Source organism: Miscanthus floridulus, chromosome 5 (assembly GCF_019320115.1).
Source record: "Miscanthus floridulus cultivar M001 chromosome 5, ASM1932011v1, whole genome shotgun sequence".
NCBI classification, from domain to species: domain Eukaryota; kingdom Viridiplantae; phylum Streptophyta; class Magnoliopsida; order Poales; family Poaceae; genus Miscanthus; species Miscanthus floridulus.
Genome location: NC_089584.1, coordinates 17,323,853 through 17,345,395, shown reverse-complemented (window position 1 = coordinate 17,345,395; position 21,543 = coordinate 17,323,853). Strand labels below are relative to the sequence as shown.

The window sequence follows — 21,543 nt, the reverse complement described above, 5'->3', positions numbered from 1 at the left end:
AGCTAAAGAGCAAAGTAGAGATATGCAAACTCCCGTCGACGACTCCGGTATTTTTATCGAGGTATCGAGAAGCGCGCAAGCTTCCTCCTAGTCCTCGTTGGAGCCCCTCGCAAGGAATCCCTCGTAAGGGCCAAGCTCCCAGTCGGGTAACTCCGTGGATAGCCTCGGGCCTTCCGGCAAGCCTCTCCCAGATGCTCTCCGCCATCTTCACTATCAAGCTTCCGGCCGAAACGCCGCGGGCCTTGTTCCCTCCAATACACGGTGGCGACCACACCACAAACGCGGTTGGTGTGATCTCGCAAGACTTCAAGCCCCTCCGATGTACAACAATGGTGCTCGCAAACACCAGGTGGTAAGAGGTATGCAAACCTCACTAAACACTAGGCCTAAACCTAGAGCAAGCGCATAAGCAGTGGTCTAATCAACCTAAGCCCTTCGCAAAGCACCTACGCTAATCACCTGATGAAACACTAAGCACTATGCAAGTGGAGATCACTAGAATGGTGTATCAACACCCTTGGTATGTTTTCTCAGCTCCACACTCCTCAAATGGCCGGTTGGGGGTTTATTTATAAGCCCCACTGAGAAAGTAGCCGTTGGGGACGAAATCCCGCTTTTCTGCTACTGACCGGACTCTGACCAGCGTCCGGTCATGAAAACGGCTCTCTGGAACCTTACTGATGTTGACCGGACTCTGGCACTCAGCGTCCTGTGCAGCGTCCGGTGCAGCGTCCTGTGCATCGAAGCGTCCGGTGCAGCATCCTGTGCAGCGTCCGGTCGCTGCTGTTGACTCTGCTGTTGCTTGATCGGAGCGTCTGGTGCAGCGTCCTGTGCAGCATCCGGTGCAACGTCCTGTGCATCGGAGCGTCCTGTGCAGCGTCGTATGCAGCATTTCTTCACGATCTTGCGTCCGGCTTGGTTCCTATCTTCGTGCTTGGATTTTACTTGATATCTTGTGTCTTTTCTTATGCTCCTAAGGTCTTGCTTATGGTGTTGATCATCGGATCATCACGTCGCCTTCGTCCAAGTCATGTCTTGCACCCTATTGAACTACAAAACAAACACTTGCAAATTCATTAGTCCAATTTGGTTGTGTTAGTCATCAAACACCAAAATCCAAAGTAAATGGGCTTAGGGTCCATTTTCCTTACAATCTTCCCCTTTTTGGTGATTGATGACAACACGACCAAAGCAAGCAAATAATAAAATTTTTGAAATTGAAAAACTATCTACTTGCTAGGATGCAATGCAAGGGACAAGATTATGTGATGCTAAAAGATACTATATATAAGATACTATATGCAAACTTATCTTGCCCTTGCAAATGTCCCCATGTGGCATTATGGATTTAAGCCTTGTTTCCTACAAGTTCTCCCCATTACTTAGACTAATCCATAATCCACTATCCTCCCTTTCTCGAACCATTACCACTTGTAGACCAATAGGTCCAATAAATAATGCTTGCTTTTGGTTCTCTAAATTCTCCTCCTTTGGAATCAAACACCGAAAAGGAAGACATTAGTAGCACAAGGGAGAGTCAAACTTCATGATCCTTTGTATGTAGAGTGGAATAGATCACAAAGTTTGACTCTCATATTATATAGATTAAGCTCCCCCTAAATATATGCATACATATGATAGAAAGCAAAGTATATGTATAATTAGCACATTATTGCACAAGGAAATTTAATCTATGGAGAAAGCATATAAAAATCAAAATGAAATCAACATGATTATATTGGTCTAGAAATACCACATGTGGAAACTAAATTGATTTCTACCGCTTGCAATAGGTGGTGGATATTTGAAGTATGATGCTTAGCTCCGGAGACTCCATTTTCCTTGCAATGAAACTACTACACACATGATAAGCTTGAAAAGGTATTAGTCTCAAGGCATCCAACTTGTAGAGTAATCCTCCCCCTAAATTTGTGCACACAAGTGTAGAATACTTTGTAGGAATCATGCACACTGATTTTAGAATCAAAATACCACTTGAAAGATGACATCTCATGAATGTGAGAATCATTTTCAAAAATGATATTCGGGAGAGATTATCTTCAATTTGAACTTTGGCACATATTAGATGAACAATTGTAAGACAAGCTATGTGCCGTGCTCCTAGACAATTTTAAACCATGTAGGTTTGCTCTAAGGGTTAAAAATGAGACCGAGCAAGCCTACCATAAGATATACCTAATTTATGCATGACAAAAATATAAACATGCAAATGCAAACATAGGTATGAATAGTAACTAGTATGCTTAAGATATCAAATTATAAGAAATACCAATTGAAAGATGTACCAATTAAAGAGTAATAACATCTAGTTACCTAACATGGGAAGAGGAATTTGGGTCCATAGTATTCACTAACTCACTTGGCAATAATTTTTTCCATCATGATGCACCCCATGAAATACACCCATACTTTGCCAAGTCTCCAAATTCCCCATAGTCCGACGGACTTCTCACTTTCCTTTCGGGATCCAAACCTTCTTGGTGCTCTTCATATTTGAAATGATTTCCTTTGGCACCCAAAAGAGTTTGACCCCATTGTTGGCTTGCTTGTTCACCTTGATGGCCACCACCTTGTCATTTTTCTTCTTTTTCAAGAGATAAGGTGTGGAGGCCTTCTTGTCCACCTTGTTGGTGTAGGTGTTGGAAAGCTTGCTTGTTTGCTTTTTCTCCTTCTTCTTTGCTCCTCCCCCATTCTTCACCTTACACTCATAGGACTTGTGACCTTCCTTGTAGCACACGTAACAAACCACGGTTTGTCCTTCATCAAGCTTCTTCACTCCCTTGACGGTGTTATCTTGATGAAGTTGGGTTTGCTTCGCCTTGCCTTTCACTTGAGTCAAGTCCTTGGTGAGGTGAGCTACTTCTTGCTTGAGTAGCTCATTCTCCTTTGAAACCTCTTGTGTGCATGTATCTACAACAACTTTCTCAACACAAACTTGGTTGCACAAAGGTGAGTCTAAATATAAATCATTACAAGAAGTAGAGACATCCTTTTTAGATAAGTTAAAGATAGAACTTTTCTTTTTAGATGCCTTGGTGGGGGGTGTGCTAATGGCTTCAAGATTGGCAACTTTATTAGTTAGCTCATCATAATGTTTGCATATGGTTTCTATTTTAGCAAGCAAACTATTAATGCTTCTTGTGAGCTAGATAACTTTTCTTTTAATTTTTCATTTTTCTTTACAAGTTGCTCATCATTGATTGTGCATGTATTTGTTGTTGCACTAGCCTCAAGTTTCTCAATTTTAGTAGATAGTTCAACATTGAGATTAGTAAAGTTCTCATATTATTCAAGCAAGGTTTTATATGCTTTTTGTGAACTATCTATCTTTTCTTTTAAACTTTTGAGCTTCTTTTGTTGACTAATGTAAGCTTTAGCATAATTAAGATTTTCTTGGACAATTTCATGATAAGAAGGCATATCTTCATCACTATCACTCTCACTAGAGGAAGAGCTCTTGTTACCTCGTGCCATAAGGCACACACGAGAATAGCTTGATGATGAGTGCTTGTGGCCTCGCCTCTTGTGATGGGGTTCTTCTTCACTTGAAGAATCATCCCATGACCTTATTGAAGTGAGAGCTTGATTCTTGCACGCCTTCTTCTTTGTCTTGGGTATGGGCTTGTTTGGACAAACTTCCACAAAGTGCCTCAACTCGCCGCATCCATAGCATCCTCTCTTTCTTTGCTCATTTCTTTAATTTGTGAAAATGAAATCTTGGATTTGGATGGGCACACCCTTGACATTTAGCCTTTGAATCATCTTCTCCACCTTGTTGATAAGTTTGATTGATTCTTCATCAAGGTTGGAGGTGGAGGAGGAAGATTGATCATCATCACTTGAATCATCATCATCATCATCATCGTCATCTTCTTCTTCATCTTCACTTGAGGAGCTTGAGCTTGAGCTTGTCTCAACTTACTTGCCATTCATCTTGTTTTTCTCGCTACATGCGAGAGCCTTGCCTTTGCTTGATGAAGAGGCTTCTTCTTGACCCATCTTACGTGACATTTCAAATGCCACTAACTTGCCAATGACTATGCCCGGGGTCATGTTGCTTAAGTCCTCCATGTTGTGAAGGATGGTGATGATGCTTGCATATTTCTTTTTTGGTAGTATGGAGATGATCTTCCTCACGATGTCCGCATCATCTAGCTTTAATAATCCTATAGAATGGAGCTCATTGATAATTAGATTCAAACGAGAATACATATCACGAACAAGCTCATCATCATTCATAGTAAAGGAATCATAGTTTTGCTTTGCTAGACAATGTTTTTGCTCACGGATATTGCTTGTGCCATCATGGAGCTCTTGGAGTTTTAACCAAATTTCATGTGCTTTATTTAAAGTGAATACTTGGTTAAAAACATCCATACTAAGTGATTCAAACAAGCAATTTTTAGCTCTAGCATTGAAGTGCATTTCTTTTTTATCACTCTTTGTGGATTTTTTGGGATTCTTGATGGGTTTCATCCCGTCACGAGTGACTCTCCATACACCCAAATCAACCGCCTCAAGGTGGCAAACCATTCTAGCTTTATAGTAAGGAAAGTTAGTGCTGTCAAAGTTTGGAGGCCTAGCGGTATCCATCCCAACCACTCTAAATAGCGTCGGCTCAACGGCGGTTAAGCCAAAGGTCCAAATTGAGCCAACCGGCTCTGATACCAATTGAAGAGACCATGACGCCTAAGAGGGGGGGGGGTGAATTAGGCGACTTAAAAAATCTAACTCTAAACTATGGCCTCTTTTTCTAAACTTACCAAAACCTATGCAAAAGATAAACTATCTAAATATGCAACTACGGTTTTGCTAGTGTGTTGCTATATCTACCGTAAACGTAGTAAAGTAATCAATGTAAATGCGGAAGCTAAAGAGCAAGGTAGAGATATGTAAACTCCTGTCGATGACTCTGGTATTTTTACCGAGGTATCGAGAAGCGCGCAAGCTTCCTCCTAGTCCTCATTGGAGCCCCTCGCAAGGAATCCCTCGCAAGGGCCAAGCTCCCGGTCGGGTAACTCCGTGGATAGCCTCGGGCCTTCCCCACGCGCAAGTGGGTCTCCGATGTGCCTTCTGGCAAGCCTCTCCCGGATGGTCCCCGCCGTCTTCACTATCAAGCTTCTGGCCGAAACGCCGCGGGTCTTATTCCCTCCAATACACGGTGGCGGCCACACCACAAACGCGGTTGGTGTGATCTCGCAAGACTTCAAGCCCCTCTGATGTACAACAATGGTGCTCGCAAGCACCGGGTGGTAAGAGGTATGCAAACCTCACTAAACACTAGGCCTAAACCTAGAGCAAGCGCATAAGTGGTGGTCTAATCAACCTAAGCCCTTCGCAAAGCACCTACGCTAATCACCTGATGAAACACTAAGCACTATGCAAGTGGAGATCACTAAAATGGTGTATCAACACTCTTGGTATGTTTTCTCAGCTCCACACTCCTCAAATGGCCGGTTGGGGGGGTCTATTTATAAGCCCCACTGAGAAAGTAGCCGTTGGGGACGAAATTCCGCTTTTCTGCTACTGGCCGGACTCTGACCAGCGTCCGATCAGCACTGACCGGACGTGTCCAGTCATGAAAACGGCTCTCTGGAACCTTACTGATGTTGACCGGACTCTGGCACTCAGTGTCCGGTGCAGCGTGCTATACATCGGAGCGTCCGATGCAGCGTCCTATGCAGCGTCCGGTCGCTGCTATTGACTCTACTGTTGCTTGATCAGAGCATCTGGTGCAACGTCTTGTGCAGCGTCCTATGCATCAGAGCGTCCTGTGCAGCGTTTCTTCGTGATCTTACGTTCGGCTTGATTCATATCTTCGTGCTTGGACTTTGCTTGATATCTTGTGTCTTTTCTTATGCTCCTAAGGTCTTGCTTATGGTGTTGATCATCGGATCATCACGTCGCCTTCGTCCAAGTCACGTCTTGCAACCTATTGAACTACAAAACAAATACTTGCAAATTTATTAGTCCAATTTGGTTGTGTTAGTCATCAAACACCAAAATCCAAAGTAAATGGGCCTAGGGTCTATTTTCCTTACACACCTTCGCCGCGGTGCTGGCCTTCATCAGCTTCAACCGCTCCTCCATCGGAGTTACGCATGGCTTGCACTCAGCCATGCCGCTCCGCTCCAACAGCTTGGAGGCATACACGCTCTGACCGAGCGTGAGTTCCTCATTCCCCTGTCTCACCTCGATCCTGAGGTAGTAGGAGAGTGCGCCGAGATCGCTCATTCGAAAACGAGCTGCCATCTCACGCTTGAAGCTGTTGATGTCCTCCGTGCATGCGCCGGTGATGATCAAGTCATCCACATACACACCGACGACGAGCTCCTCCTTCCCTCGTCGCCCCATGTAGAGCGTGTGCTCAGTTGCGCACCGCTGGAACCCAAGCTCGTCCAGCATGGCATCAAGCTTAGCATTCCACGCTCGTCGGGCCTAACGCAGCCCATAGAGCCTCTCCCTTGATGGCAAAACCTAGAGGTTGCCTAACGAAGACTGTCTCCGCCAGCTCATCGTTGAGGAAGGCCGATTTAATGTCCAGGTGATGGACGCACCAGTCCTTTGCTACTGCCAAGGCTAGTAGCAAATGGATAGACTCCATGCACACTACTGGTGCAAAGACCTCCTCAAAGTCTATGCCCTCACACTGAACAAAGCCTCAGCGACGAGGCATGCCTTATGCTTGACAATGGCGCCGTGCTTGTCCTGTTTGACTTTGTACATCCACTTCAGGCTGATCGGACGGCATCCTGGAGGTGGATCGACAAGCTGCCATGTCTCATTTTCCTTGATCGCCTTCATCTCCTCTAGCATCACCCATCGCCAGTTTCCATCCCGCTCACCCAGCGCGAACATGGGTGGTTCCTCTGTGCTGACGAGCAGCAGCTTGGAGTCATTGAGCAGCCTACCCGCCAAGCCTGAGGGCCCTGTACCACCGACGATGTCGTCTAGTCTGTGGAACCGCACCTCCTCACCTTCGTGGAAGGCATTCACGAACTCAGTGATATCACTTGGAGGTGAGGCGAACTCAATCAGTGTTGATGGAGTTCCCTATTCCGCCGGAGTGCTCGGCACAGCAACTGGAGTGCTCGGCACCCTGGTTGCAGTGCTCGGCACTACTTCTGGACAGCTCGTCACTACTCCTGCAGTGCTCGACACCACTGTAGGAGTGCTCAGCCTCAGTCTTAAGGTGGTCGGCACCACTGCAAGACCTCTACGCTCCGCTACGGGAGTGCTCAGCACCCATCCTGGAGCAGTCGCCACCACTACAGAACCTCCCGGCACCACTCCTGGCGTGCTCGGCATCCCTCCAGGAGTGCTCGGCACTCCTCCCTAAGTGCTCGGCATCCCTCCCAAAGTGCTCGGCACTGCCCCAGGAGTGCTCGGCACTCCTTCCAGAGTGCTCGGCACCTCTTCCCCAGCATCTCCACCACCGTGGATGACCAGGTGCTCGACGATGAAGGTGTTGGTGAAGCCGCCAGCTTCCCTCGTGCTCGGACTGTTCTAGTCCTAAGCCACCTTCTCGTCGAACACGACATCATGGGAGACAAGCACCTTGTCTCCGCATGGGTTGTAGAGCCGGTACGCCTTGGTACCCTCCGCGTAGCCCAGGAACACCATTGGTGTGCTCCTGGCCTCTAGCTTGGTGAGGTTCGGCTTCGTCTTCCTGACATGGCTGATGCAGCCGAATATCCAGAGGAAGGACACACTCGGCTTGCGCCCATACCAAGCTTCAAACGGCATCTTGCCCATCAGGGCCTTGGTCGGAGTGCGGTTGAGGATGAACACTGCCGTGGTCACCGCCTCCCCCTAGAATCTTATCAGCATGCCTTTGGCCTTCATCATGGATCGGGCCATGCAGACCACCGTCTGGTTAAGTCGCTCCACCACGCCATTCTATTGTGGTGAGTACGGCGCGGTGTGGTGTCGCACCACCCCCTGATCCACACAGTATGCAGCGAACTCCATCGAAGTGAATTCACAGTCGCAATTAGTCCTCAGCATGCGAAGCTTCTTGTCGCTCTTGGCCTCCGCGTGCATCTTGAACTTCTTGATCACCGCCGCCGCTTCATCCTTGCTCATTAGGAGTTGCAGCCACATGTAGCGACTGCAATCACCCACGAGCAGGAGGAAGTACCGCCGACCATCATTTGTAGCTGGTGTAATCGGCCCGTAGAGGTCACCGTGGACGAGCTCGAGAGCGTTCTTCGCACGATACTTGGCCGCCTTTGAGAATGGTAGCCTCCTTTGCTTCTCGGCCAGGCAGCTGTCACACAGCTCGCCTCCGTGCTTGATGTGGGGTAGCCCTCAGACCATCTTCTCCAGCCGACCAAGCATGTTAAAGCTGAGATGTCTGAACCAGGCGTGCCACAGCCACGGCTATTCGGTGTGCCTTGCCGCCAGGCACACCAACTGCTCTACCTTTAGGTCGAGCAGGTACAACCAGTTCAGGGATCTCTTCACCTTGGCAAGAAGTCGCTGCTCCCGGTCCCTGATCCAAAGGACTCCGTCCTTGATCAGTACCTCGCTACCATGCTCATCTAACTGACCAATGCTAATGATGCTAGAACACAGCTGTGGGATATAATATACATCTGTTAGCGCACGGTACTCCCCGTTCTGGCACCTGAAGATGATGGTGCCACGCCCTTGGATAGCCACCCTTGAGCTGTCACTAAACTTCACCGTACCGGTAACATCGTCGTTGAGCTCGGAGAAGGATGCTTTGGAGCCCATCATGTGGTTGCTGGCACCAGAGTCCAGATACCACCGCTGCTCCTGGTCAGCACCCACACGTCCGAGGTGGACTTGGGCATGTGGTTCATCGAGGTTGACAATCTTGAGTGCCTTCCTAGGTCCTTCCACCATCATCGCCTCTTCACTCTCCTCGGCCTCGATGTCGTGCAGTGCACAGAATATCGCCATTAGGATAGTGGCCTCATCCTCATCAACAGCTTGCACCAGATGAGCCTGAGCCTTCTTCTCCTGCTTATGATTTGGGCACTCCCGTGTCCAATGGCCCATCTTCCCACAGCGTCGGCAGGCGTTGGGGTCGACCTGCTTCTTCTTCTCCGAAGAAGCCTTGCCGCGGCGCTTGCCATCGCCACCGTAGCTAGAGGAGGCTGCCTTCCTAGAGTTCCTCCGAGCAGCCTACTCCTCCTCTATCAGCAGCAGTTTGCCGCTGTCCTTTGTTGCTATCGCCTATTCTAGGCGCTCGTCCACCGCCCTCAAACAGGCTATCACATCCTCAATGGTAAGGGTGGACAAGTCCAGCATCGTCTCTATGGAGAGAGCGATCTGGATATACTTTGCCGGCACGGAGTGGAGGTACTTGGAGACCGCCTCCTCTTCGTCGATGGTGACGCCGTGGGCTCTTCAGCTTGCTGATGAGCGTCTATAGACGGAGGGAGAAGTCCACCATTTCACCATCCTTGAACTTGAGGTTGGCGTACTCCTGCTTCAGAAGCTGGGCCGTCACCTTCTTTGCGCGGTTAGAACCGACGCGCATCGCCGCAATAGACTCCCATGCATCCTTAGCAGAGCTCTTCGCCCCCAACGGCTCCCTATACTCCGCCGGTACAGCAACGAGGATAGCTTCCAACGCTGATATGTCATCTTCTTCATTTTTGGTGCCCTTGTCAATAGCATTCTAGAGCCGTCGGGCTCTGAGCTTGACCTTCATGGTCACCGACCACTCTCTATAGTTGGTGCGAGTCAGCATCGACCAACTAGTGTCGCTGACCTCCCGCACCGTGCGAACAACGACCTCCGGTCTTGGTTGGGTAGCCACAGCAGTGCCACTGCTGTCTTCTATTTCTGAACCGTTCGTAATCGTCAGCGGTTAGACCGGCGACGACGCTTGTACGGCTCTGATACCACTTGTTAGCCCACAGGATCACCGGCTCAGGCGAGTTGACCACTCACCAGTCTTGCCAAGCACCCGCTAATGTTGCCGAGCACCCACTAGCTAAGCCGACCACAAACAAGCGTTGTCCGTCCCACACACTACGAGTAGAGGTTGAAGAAGAGGGAGAACAGAGCATACACACACAGTACAAGACACCAGCGTTGGTTGAAGTCCTGTATGGGAGTTGGCAAATATGAACTCTCTTTACTGAGTTGCCATGGCAGTCTATTTATACAACACTCTATCCATCTAGTCCTAGTACAGCACGCATGCTGCAACAGTAACTAGATAACACAGCAGGACTGACTTCTGCGCCTGTCCCTGCATGTAGGGCTGGATATCAAGCCAACTACAGTTTTTTTCGAGCTTTTTTAGAAATTGGCATAATGTTATTTATCATAGTCTCCTGAATTGTTTGAGACCCAACTTCAACTTCATGCTGAGCTTAACGAGCCGAGCCGAGGTCGAAAGTCATTCTCAATCAACTCATTTTCATTTTAAAAGAAAAACGAGTCCAATCAGAGCACTTTTGTACCGAGCCAGCTCAACGAGTTTTTTGTCCAGCCCTACCTGCATGTGACTATAGTGCGGCAGGTGAGCCATTCGGCGCCTGCCCATACAGCGGCTACAGTACCACAGCAGGGGGCCGTTTCGGCGCCGCCTTCCCTTGCTGTATGTTCACACAAGAAATCAGTAGATTATTCTGATAGACTCCGTCTCCTTCCGTGACGATTACTTTACCTTGGGGACGGGGTGGACTCAGGGCTAGACGGAGAGTCTAGGTCCAAGCGTGGCCCAGATATAAAATAATTAGCAAAAAATACTTACCTTAATTGACTGCTTTAAAATCCGTGGAAATCTTTGAGGGAGGAGTATAATTATGTGCCCATATATGCAATTATTTATCACATTAATCCTACCAGCTTACTATTTCCTGCCCTGTGAATTTCTGTCATTCATCAAACGTGCATCGGATCATGGCATGTGTAAAAACTTGGTTGAGATCACCGTTGGAGAATTGGAGTTCTTTGTCAGATGTGTACATGACTGATTTCAGATTTTTGGTCTGGGTAATACGGGATCGCAATGATTCTTAGGATTTCTAGGAGATATTCACAAGAATTTTATCTCTGAACATCAGGATAGCTACGCAAAATTCATATGGTCACATCCATACCAATGGAATCCGAAGGTTCTCATGTAATCATTATTCAGCTTTGTGCAAATTTATTTAACAACCTCCAACTGGCAGTGATCAACTTCTGACCGGCTAGGTGAGTTTCCAATAGCTTTTACCTGTTTCTTCAATTATTCACTCATGGAATCATTATTCAGTTTCGTAAAAAAATAAACAACCTCCATCTGATAGTGAGCTGAGATTCCAAAAGTTCTAACATCTTTCTTCAATTATTCAAATTTCCCTTTTCAGTTCAGTTTACCATATAGCAAGTGATTAAACTATTGTGCATCATGGTATTACTTTTTTGTTTTCGCTCACTATCAGTGTTGAACAGTAAATAATTGACAAGTTGTCTCCTTCACATACGATAATAAATAAGTAAATTAATCAAATACGATTGGCTTCGAGGATTTCTTGCATGACCCGCTTGAGCGCCCAGTCCTCTGTCACAATAGTACCGTGCTCAGCCCCATGAAGTTTGATGGACTTGTACAGCTTGTTCTGCTCCGGCTGCCGACGCATCTTCTCGTCGAACGCCAACATGCTGATCAAATTGATGGTATTGTCTCCGTCGCCATACACTATCTCGGGTTCCACGTCGAAGTCGCCGTCCCAGTAAACCAGCTGCTCCGGCGTGTCGTTATTGCCCACTCCGTTGATGCACGTCGTCGGCACCATGGGGGCCTGGAAGGAGCTCATCTTCGGGACCGCTCGTCTCGTGAAAGGCTCGACGCCAGCGCCGAAGCCGATGTCGGCCAGGAGGTCCTCCACGTCGTAGGCGGAGTAGTTCCTCCGCGCGGTGACCATGAGCGGCCAGTCCCCGAACACCGCCGGGGAAGGGAAGCTGACGATGGAGGACTCGAAGCTCCTCCACATGGGCCTCAGAGTCAGCGCGAGCTGGGTGACCGTGGGGATGTACATCAGGTCGGACCCGGAGACGAAGTACTGCAGCGTCTGCACGAGCCCTTCCGCCAGCACCGGAGCGACGAGGATGAGGTGCTTGATATACCTGTCTCGCCACGACATGGGCGTGCTCCGCACGAACTCCAGCGCCACCATCCCCCCGAAGCTGTGCCCGAACAGGATCACCTTCTTGTTCTCGTTCTTCTCGCTCGCGTCCTCGATGAGCCTCGTCAGCCGCCGGAAGTAGTGCGAGAAGACCTCCGATGACTGGCCGGGCACCGGCGGGGCGTAGCGGAGGTCGTACTGGGCGGCGAACAGGGTGTCGCCGTCGCGGTACCCGGCCTTTTCGAGCTCGTGTCTAAGGACCTCAAAGCACCAGGTCGTGTGCTCCGGGTTCCTCTGGAAGCCTCGGGAGGAGCCGAAGCCGCGCACGCGCGTCTCGACGCCGGGGAGGTTCCGGTAGTCGTTGGCGGCGGGGTCGTAGACGAGGGTCATCTGCTCGATGAAGCACTGCACGTAGTGGTGCGCGGGCAGGTCGGAGCAGTTGGCCCAGAGCCCGAACCAGCCCTTCCCCTTCATCGCGCCGCACCGCGGCACGGAGGGGCGGTAGGCGTCCGTGAGCCGCGCCTCCAGCTCGTTGCAGGTCAGCCCGGGAACCAGCACCAGCGGGTGGAGGAGGACCTCGCCGCCGCCGGTCGTTGTTCCGCCGCCGTTGGCAGCACCCTCCGACGGCTGGTGGTCGATCGTCGTCGTGGGCGAGAGGAGCTCCCGGAGGCCAGTGGGGAGCAGGAGGAGGAGGAGCGGCGCCACAACCTGGAGAATCCTCGCCATGATGTTGCCGGCCGGCTGTGTGACTGTCTGTGGCCTGTGGGTAACGTAACCACGTTGGCACTCCTCAGTGCAGTGCACTCCAGTCGGTCACGTTCGTACGTACGCCTCTTATTTATTTGGCTCCACGACGACGACGTTTCCGAATCGGCTACCTTTCCTAGTGCAGGGAGATGGATGTGGAGAATAAGAAAAAAGGACGGTAACGTGAAGCACGCCGTCTCCTTCTGTTTCCATCCCTTTCGTGAAAAATTTCAACACTGTTGATTGACTTCTACTGGTCTCCTCCGATCCATATCCTTTTTGTTCTTATACTGTATACGTACGTCTCTCGTTCTCTAGCGATATCTCCTCAGTTACGTACGGTGGCTGCGTGCTTGGCCACGACTAGAGCCCACACCGAAAAGACACGGTCGTCGTCGATCCAAGCAGCATGCGGATGTACCGTGAAGCCCGCTGATGCAAGCAGCAACAAGCCATAGGGAAAAAAGCCTACAAATGTGCAGCTCTCGTAGCTAGCAGTAGCAAAAAGGCCAGGAGCCGAGGAATCGACGGGGCAATTACGCACGAGCATCGGCGACGGCGAGGTCTCGGCGGGACGGCTCAGATTGGGGATACAGGCACCACACGCTCACAAGCTAGACGTCGAGTTTGCCGAGGCGAAACATCAACCAAATGTCCTTGAAGTCAACCATAACCTTGCTAGGGCACCCATAAAAAAAGTTAGTGGTGGTACAACTGCGCAGAAAGCATTGATCCCAACCGAAGATGCTCTCATAAACCAGCCATGCAACCTCTTCATCGCACGTGAAACACAACGGAGTTTGCACCACTGGAGTAGAGGCCTGCCTGACACATATTTATCGGTCGGGATATTATCGTAATCCTCTCTCGTTGGCTTTCGTATGGTGATCTTGTTGGAGGCGGACTTGCTGGCACCTTTTTCAGTAATGGAACGTGTGTTTGGTCTCCTTGCAAATCTGTCCATCCACTTCTTCATGAGCCTCGGTGATGTCTCGTTACCGAAGGGCGTAACCATTTTTGGCACAGACTTATGGTTTCCTTTAGCTACATGGCCTTTAGATTTCGACGAGGCATCCTTCTTGCTCGGGGATGATGTTGGATTCATGGCTGTCGATGGTGGTAGGCTAGGTAGAGGCTCTGAGATGGTGTGGAGGCTAAATGGTGGTGGTGGGTCAGGTTCTGGTGATGGTGGTGCGTTACGAGATGGTGGGTTTAGAGATGTTGGGTTAGGTTCAGGCTCAAAAGGGGTATGACATGGCGAGGCTGTATGTGAGAACCCTCCTTCATCGTCCACTCCGAAAAATGGCATCGATGTAATAGGATCATTCAACCTAATGTCCCGCCGAGGCCATAAGATGAACTCGTTGATAGCTTGACCGAGTTTCTCGACACCGTCAGGAGTGGGGATGTCTAGGAAGTCATCCTTATGTCCTTCCATGACTGTCAACACTTCTACCCTGTAGTACTCCTCTGGATTTTTATTGTTGTGATAGTCACGGCCTAGGATCACCATACCGGTGGCCACTTCTATCGTATGGACATTGGTGATACCATACGATATAACTAGGGAGCAAGCTGTCGGTGCAATGATGTCATCAACTGCATAGTGCTCCCTATTTGCCGTAGATCCGATACTGCTTTGAACTATTGGAGAATCCGAGGGTTGCATGATGACCATCTGCATCTATGGCGTCTGTGTGATCATCTGTGGTGGCTGCATTGTGGGCACTTGTTGACTTGACATTACACTAGTCAATTGTTGCCTTATCTCAGAATCAGGATTGGCCATGATTTCAACCAACATCTATTTCATTTCTTGCTTAGCCTCCTCCTTAAAAGTATCTCTCATAGCTTCCGTGTACCGGTCACGTTTTCTGTACATCTCGGCATGCTTAGGAAATCCTTGCTTCCAGCCCAACCTGGACGAGACGCCTCGCACATGACCGGGGTGCTCTGGGTTACCTAGACCAACACTAACGGTGTCCCTCTCTCTTGATGGCTTGAATGATCCTTCCTTCTACTTAGCGGCCACGACCAAAATATTCTTGGCTGCTTCATCGGTCATTGGATCTGGCCACGACAAACCAGACTCACTTTCTTGTGGTTTTTGCACATGAAGCTAGTTTCCTGCCCTTTCGAGTACCTCCTCAAACATCACCGGTAACCCTGCCGCCTTCCTCGCAGCTTCTTCTGCCTTTCATTTGGGAATCGCACGCTTGTAACCATCAGTGCCAAGGCGGTGGTGGTATATGTTCTTCTTTGTAAGTTCACTATTGGCTTGACCCTTATATAAGAACTCTTCTGACGTCTTCTGCTCAACAAAGGTCTTCCACTTAACTACTGTAATTTTCGGGTACTTCGTTGCGTCCAACCCTTTCTTCACGACCTTGGTATTCAATTCAGGCCTCTAGTTACGAAAGCTGATTGCACATTGTCTCATTGCATACTCCTTCGGGACAGCTCGTGTCTAAGAAATTCGTTCTGTCCAATTAATGCTTTTTTTAAAAAAAAACGTAGGTAGGTTTGAGGAAAACTCGTATCTTTCACTTGGAACAAGAGGATGGCATAATCACCGGTGATGCATAATTTTAAAAAGTTATATCACCAAATACTATAAAAACTTGTTTAGTTCTCCGAGCCCTCATTTTGTGACAATGGATGAGGATGGTGCGGAACAGGATGGATCACCACGGTGTGGCTTCCATGTACGGACCGGGAGCTACGTACTGGCCTGGCCATGCACATGCTACGCGTTCCTTATAAAGGAAAGGACACGCTGGTCGAGTCCGATCCGTAAAAGGCACGCTGGTGCATGATAACTACTGGTAACTGCCAGCAGATCCACGATAATAAATAGAGGATGAGGCCGATCCAGGCGATGATATGATGGCAACGACTGCCAACAGTACGTGAACGGCGACGGGCAAACAGAACCGGGAGGGTGTATGGTGATGCGTCAGGCCGCGTGACTGACGGAGAAACAGAACTGCATATCCGCGACGACGACGAAACTGACGTATGCGCTGCAAGGACAGATGATGTTGCCGGCTGGCTGTGTGCCTGTGGGTAACGTAACCACGTTTGGCACTCCTCAGTGAAGTGCACTCCAGTCGGTCACGTTCGTACGTACTCCACGACGACGACGTTTCCGAATCGGCTACCTTTCCTAGTGCAGGGAGATGGATGTAGAGAATAAGAAAAAAGGACGGTAACGTGAAGCACGCCGTCTTCTGTTTTCATTTTCATCCCTTTCGTGAAAAAATTCAACACTGTTGATTGACTTCTACTGGTAGTTCACGAGGCGTTTTTCCTATCTCCTCCGATCCGTATCTTTTTTTTTTCTTATACTGTACTAGGTAGCGTGCTCATGCGTTGCTATGGGATAACTAAATCTTTTATACTAAAAATACACAGATCGCACGATAAGATAACAATACTGTTAAATTAAATACCGACGTCAAAAGTGCCATTTAATTCAAAAAGCAAAGTTCGTGAAATTAACACAGTCAAGGAGAGCGCGACGTCGCAGACTCACAAACTCTATTGTATAGACTTTTTCGTGATACGACTAAGATAATATTTTATATCGGCAGAAAGAATTCTACGTTATCCATTTCTTTCATGCGCCAATAAATCCATGAATAAGTTTCACTGCATCTCTATATAATCATGTACACACAGGTTCGAGTATATATATAAATAGGTTCGTGCCCGTGCGTTGCTACGGGGTAGCTAAACTTTTTGTACTAAAAACACACGGATCGCACGATAAGATAACAATACTGTAAAAGTATATGACCGACATTAAAGTGACATTTAATCCAAAAAGCTAAGTTCGTGAAATTTACAGTCACAGAGAGTATAGCGTCGCAGGCTCACAATCTCTACTGTGTAGATCTTTCCGTCATGCGGCTAAGATCATTTTTTATACCGGCAGGAAGAGTTTTCCGATATCCATTTCTTTCATACGCCAATAAATCCATGAATAAGTTCTACCATATCTCCATACCATCTTGTACACGGCGCTGGCAAGCGAATTAGCCACAACTTATGTAATTAGTTTTATAATTAGCTCATGTTTAGTCCTCCTAATTGATATCTAAAAATTTATTGTGACAGGGACTGAAGTTTAGTCCTGGGATCCAAACACCCCCTAACTCTCGACTCCTGCTGGCTGCTCACTTGCGCCATCATGCCTATGTGTCTGCATATATATACTCTAATGCTAAAACGTCTAAGATGGTCTTTATTGTCCACCCTTTGATAATATCATAACTTCAAGGTTGTCATTTGTGTATGCTGTAGAATTGGGATGTTTTGCACTGATCCATGAGGATGTCCAAGAGAGTCAAATTTTTTGATGCCATTATGATGTCTAAGCTTACCAATCAGACAGAGACGAACTTGATTGTTAAAATATTTTCAACACTGCTTTCATATACTCCCTCTGTCCCAAAATAGAATTCATTCTCGCTTCCTGAGAAGTCAACTTTTTTTTTAACTTCGATCAATTATATATAAAAGAATATTAATATTTATAATACATAATTAGTATCATTACATAGACCATTGAATATATTTTTCATAATAAACTTATTTAGAGATATAAATGTTGCACGTATTTTTTACAAACCTAGTCAAAGTTGAGAAAGTTTGACCTGCACACATCCCATAACGACTTATATTTTGGGGCAAAGGAAGTATATGCTAATGGGAGTAGTTAACTGGAAGTCGTGATAAACACAATAATACTTTTATATTATATGCTAATTGGTGCACGAAGAAACGTATGTGAATGGACCTATATACGAATGGTGGGAATATTCGTTTAGGAAATTGCAGAAGGTTCACCAGTCTCGCCATGTATAACCTGCACATCTTTTATTTGGCACCACTAATGTTATCAAGGAGCAACCACTTTTTAATTTCAGGTCTGCATGCTGAAAACACTAAAATTAAGGGCCAACCTCATTAAGTCATCTTGCTTGATCTTTGCTAATAGTTTTCTTCCATGCATGATTATTGTTTCCTTCCATGTATGTGGCCTCAGGTGATTGATTTGTTTTCTTCAAAGTGGGCGGGGATCTTAGGGATGACAGTTTCTTTTTCTATCGCGCGGGGTATCGCATGGCCAGAAGGGAGGAGTCTTGCTTGATCTTTGCCAATTATTTTCTTCCATGCATGATTATTGTTTCCTTATATGCATGTGACCTCAGGTGATTGATTTGTTTCCTTCAAAGCAGGTGGAGATCACAGGGATGACAATTTCTTTTTTCTATCGCGCGGGGTATCGTATGACCAGAAGGGAGGAGCGGAAAAAAAAAGTCACATAAAAAATAGTATTACTTTTAGTCTTTTTAGTGAGATACGTACGTCTCTCGTTCTCTAGCGATATCTCCTCAGTTACGTACGGTGGCTGCGTGCTTGGCCACGACTACGACGGCGACGGTGAGGTCTCGGCGACGGCTCAGACTGGGGATACAGTTCCGGCCAGCGACTAGTTGCTTGTGGCCGGAGTCCCAGCGTTGCCGCCTGCTGAGAATGGCGTTCCAAAATTTTAAATCGTATATAGATTTCATAGGAACCAGTTTTTATTTTCACCGAAAAAAGAAAAAACCCAGCAAAAAGAAAAAAAAGAATCATCGAATTCCAAAAGGGAATATTTAGATATAGCCTAAAAAATCCACAACCATATAAAACAGATTCTCCACAATATAATTAGAATTGTGAGCTTAGGGTTTGTTTGGATAGATAAAATTTCACAAAAACAACACCACGACACCAGCTCCACCATAGATCAACTTCGCCGTGGATCGAGGCAACGATAAAACTATTTGGGACAACTTCACCATGGATATGGATTCATATGCAATTATAAAAAAAAAAATCATTCAGGGACCAAATTTAAGAAGACATGATTATCTCGTCGTCCTCCACGGAAGGAGGCAGCAGAGGGTAGGAGCAGAGCCACGGCACGGCACAGCCATGCGGGGCCGTGGTGGGGACGGGCATGGCCGTGCCAACCATGGAGGGACCGTGCACGGCCACGGCTTGGTTGCAGGCATGCACAAAGGCATAGGGTTGGGGCAAAGCATGGCCATGGCTGAGTCGCCGGAGGAAACACAGGCGCAAGCTCGAGCATAGCAGGGCCATGGCGGAGCTGCCGGCAAGAACACAGGTGCAGGCTCGGGGTAGAGCACGACCATGGCGGGATCAGGGGCAAGAGCGCAGCCATGGCTGGGTTAGGGCATAGCACGGCCATGCCAGGGTTGGGGACGAGCACGGCGCTGGCGCCGCGAACGGCCTCTGACTCTTCATAGTCATAAGTTACAAGTCTCACAAGTCACGGGGTCTTCCATCGATCAGCTGCAGAACAGAGTCTCCTTGGTGGGGTTCCCAGTGGTTGAATTCACTCTGTTCGATAAACGATGAGATCAACAGACAAATAACTAGACTTAATGGCCATCAATCCGTCCATGTCAATGCGTTGTGTTCTTACCCGTCAGCAATTTTGCAGAGGTATTCCCGTTGATCGTCTCGCAGCGGGACATCGGTAAAATCTGCAGGTTGAAGAAAATGGTGCATGGTGACACTACTGCTTATGTGATCATGTCAAGATTCAAGAGACAAGAACAAGCTCATTTATCCAGTTTGAGCTTTGCCTACTTTTGCTCATTTTGATTTTGCAAAGGGGAATAATGGAAATTTGTTTGTGCCCCCTCTACTGATGACAACCTTTTGAGTGGAGAAAGGTACAGTTGCTGAGTTGCAGCAAGAGATGGCTATCAGAGTGATATGCAGAAATCACTTGCCTGCCCCAGTTATGTTGGCACCTTTGAAAGAAGTGTTTCCTGTGACAAGTGCCCCTTCCAAGTTGGCATTTGATAAGTTTGTCTGCAAATGAAGTGAGGCAAAACCAATCATGAGCGTGTTGAAAAACAAATCACCATGCTGATATCTATGGACAGATAGCTCAATCAGACAGGGAAAACATGAAGGGATTTGTTTCATAGAAAATAAACAAAGAGAGGAGCATGAACGAAATGGGCCCAAATATAAACGTCTGATTTAAGATGGCTGAACGTTTTGGATGAGGATGAGATACTTGTCAGGCATTTTTGAACAAAATAGAATACAGCCGCGTGCACAAGCGTGCTTGAATTGAATCCTGATGAAACAGAACCAAAGTAATGTGCGATCCTGAACATTTTACCTTTGTTAAATCGGCGCCTCGAAGATCAACATCAGAGAGGTCAGCGCCTGAATCCGTCGGCAAACATATCCAGTAAGCCACACAGCGAAAACCAAGTCACAAACTTTCCAATGACAAGGAACAAGAACTGGAACCATCGAAGATGGAGTAGCAAGCAATTCAGTACTTGTGAGGTCTGCATCGAAGAAGCTCGCGCCGAGCAGGTTCGCGCCTTTGAAGTTCGCCTGCCTCAGTATAGACTGCATCATCAAGAACATCAAGAATCAACAAGCATAAGCAAAACCCTGACAAATGACATGCTTTTTTCTGCATATTTACACAGAACTTCGAAGATTTGACGCGTTTCTAGGCTTATTCACATCGAGAAGCATGGGATAGAAATTGTAAGAAAATTGCCCAAGGCAAGGTGAGATGTGCATGCAATCGCAGTATACCGTCTTGAAGTCCTGCTTGACGAGCGTCAGGCCGCTGAAGTCCTTGCCGGTGAGGTCCTGCCCCCGCGTCACCTGCTTCCCGTACGGGCCTCCTCCCTGCAGCCACGCCGCGCGCGCGCCGTCAACACCCCGATTTCGCAAGAACTTGGGAGTACAGCAGAAACAAGGCAGGGTAAGTAAACGGCGGGCGGACAATGAAAGCCACGGCGGGGTCGGCGACGAGGAGCGATGCGGCGACGAGCAATCAGGGAATCATGCTGGTGCCGGCAGGCCGGGCCATCAACCAATGGATGCACGTGCTGTCTCTAACTTTCCCTGTTGTCAAACACAGCTTTCCTATTGCTGCTGCAGGTGGTGCAGGGTCGACGATGAAGGATTATTGAAGGACGTACGGGTGCGTTTGCTGCAGTCAAACTCATACCTCAACCGACTGGACTGCCCAACCTCCTACCCGTCCCTGCATCTTCAATGATGATGAAGATTGAAGACGAGGAACACGAACCACGACAATAAGACAAACTTGCCAGACGATCATTGCAGAAGGCAACGGTGATGATCATTGAAGACGGCTAGGTGCGTTTGCTGCGGTCAAACTCATACCTCAACCGACTGGACTGCCCAACCTCCTACCCGTCCCTGCATCTTCAATGATGATGAAGATTGAAGACGAGGCCATGTTCGCTTCTCTTATAATCCGTACTTTTCAGCTTGTTTTTTCAACCGAAATAATGTTTTTTCTCTCATAACAAATCAGCCGGAACAGTGTTTCGGCTTATTTTTCAGCGAAGCGAATGAGGCCTCTAAGTCTGGGTGCTGATCTGAGCCGCAAAATTAGTCACCATGTAGTTGAAAGTTTGGATGGGTGCCCTCTCTAGGCTTGTCTAAGCGTCGCGGACGCCACAGCTGCTATGCTGCTCGCGTAGCGGCTTGGTGCATATTGTAACGTTTTACACTCCTCTTAATGAAAAACGCGTAAACGGACTGTTCAAAATAAAAAGACGATGAGGACACAAAGACTATTTTTTATACC

At 47.8% G+C, this 21,543-nt stretch overlaps 2 protein-coding genes across 2 annotated transcripts; both read right to left on the bottom strand.

The window, feature by feature from the left end:
• Positions 1-11,311: 11,311 nt before the first annotated feature.
• On the bottom strand, positions 11,312-12,975 carry LOC136451657 (lecithin-cholesterol acyltransferase-like 1). The gene has a single exon (XM_066452345.1). The coding sequence runs from the start codon at positions 12,843-12,845 to the stop codon at positions 11,499-11,501; it is 1,347 nt and encodes a 448-aa protein (XP_066308442.1). The 5' UTR covers positions 12,846-12,975; the 3' UTR covers positions 11,312-11,498.
• Positions 12,976-18,756: 5,781 nt separating this feature from the next.
• LOC136454336 (thylakoid lumenal 15 kDa protein 1, chloroplastic-like) lies at positions 18,757-20,762 on the bottom strand (the record flags this gene model as incomplete). The annotated part of the gene is made up of 6 exons (XM_066454789.1): positions 18,757-19,280; positions 19,366-19,426; positions 19,679-19,760; positions 20,080-20,126; positions 20,246-20,318; positions 20,514-20,762. Coding segments are annotated over 6 exons (564 nt in total), but the record flags the coding sequence as incomplete, so codon positions are not given.
• Positions 20,763-21,543: the final 781 nt, after the last annotated feature.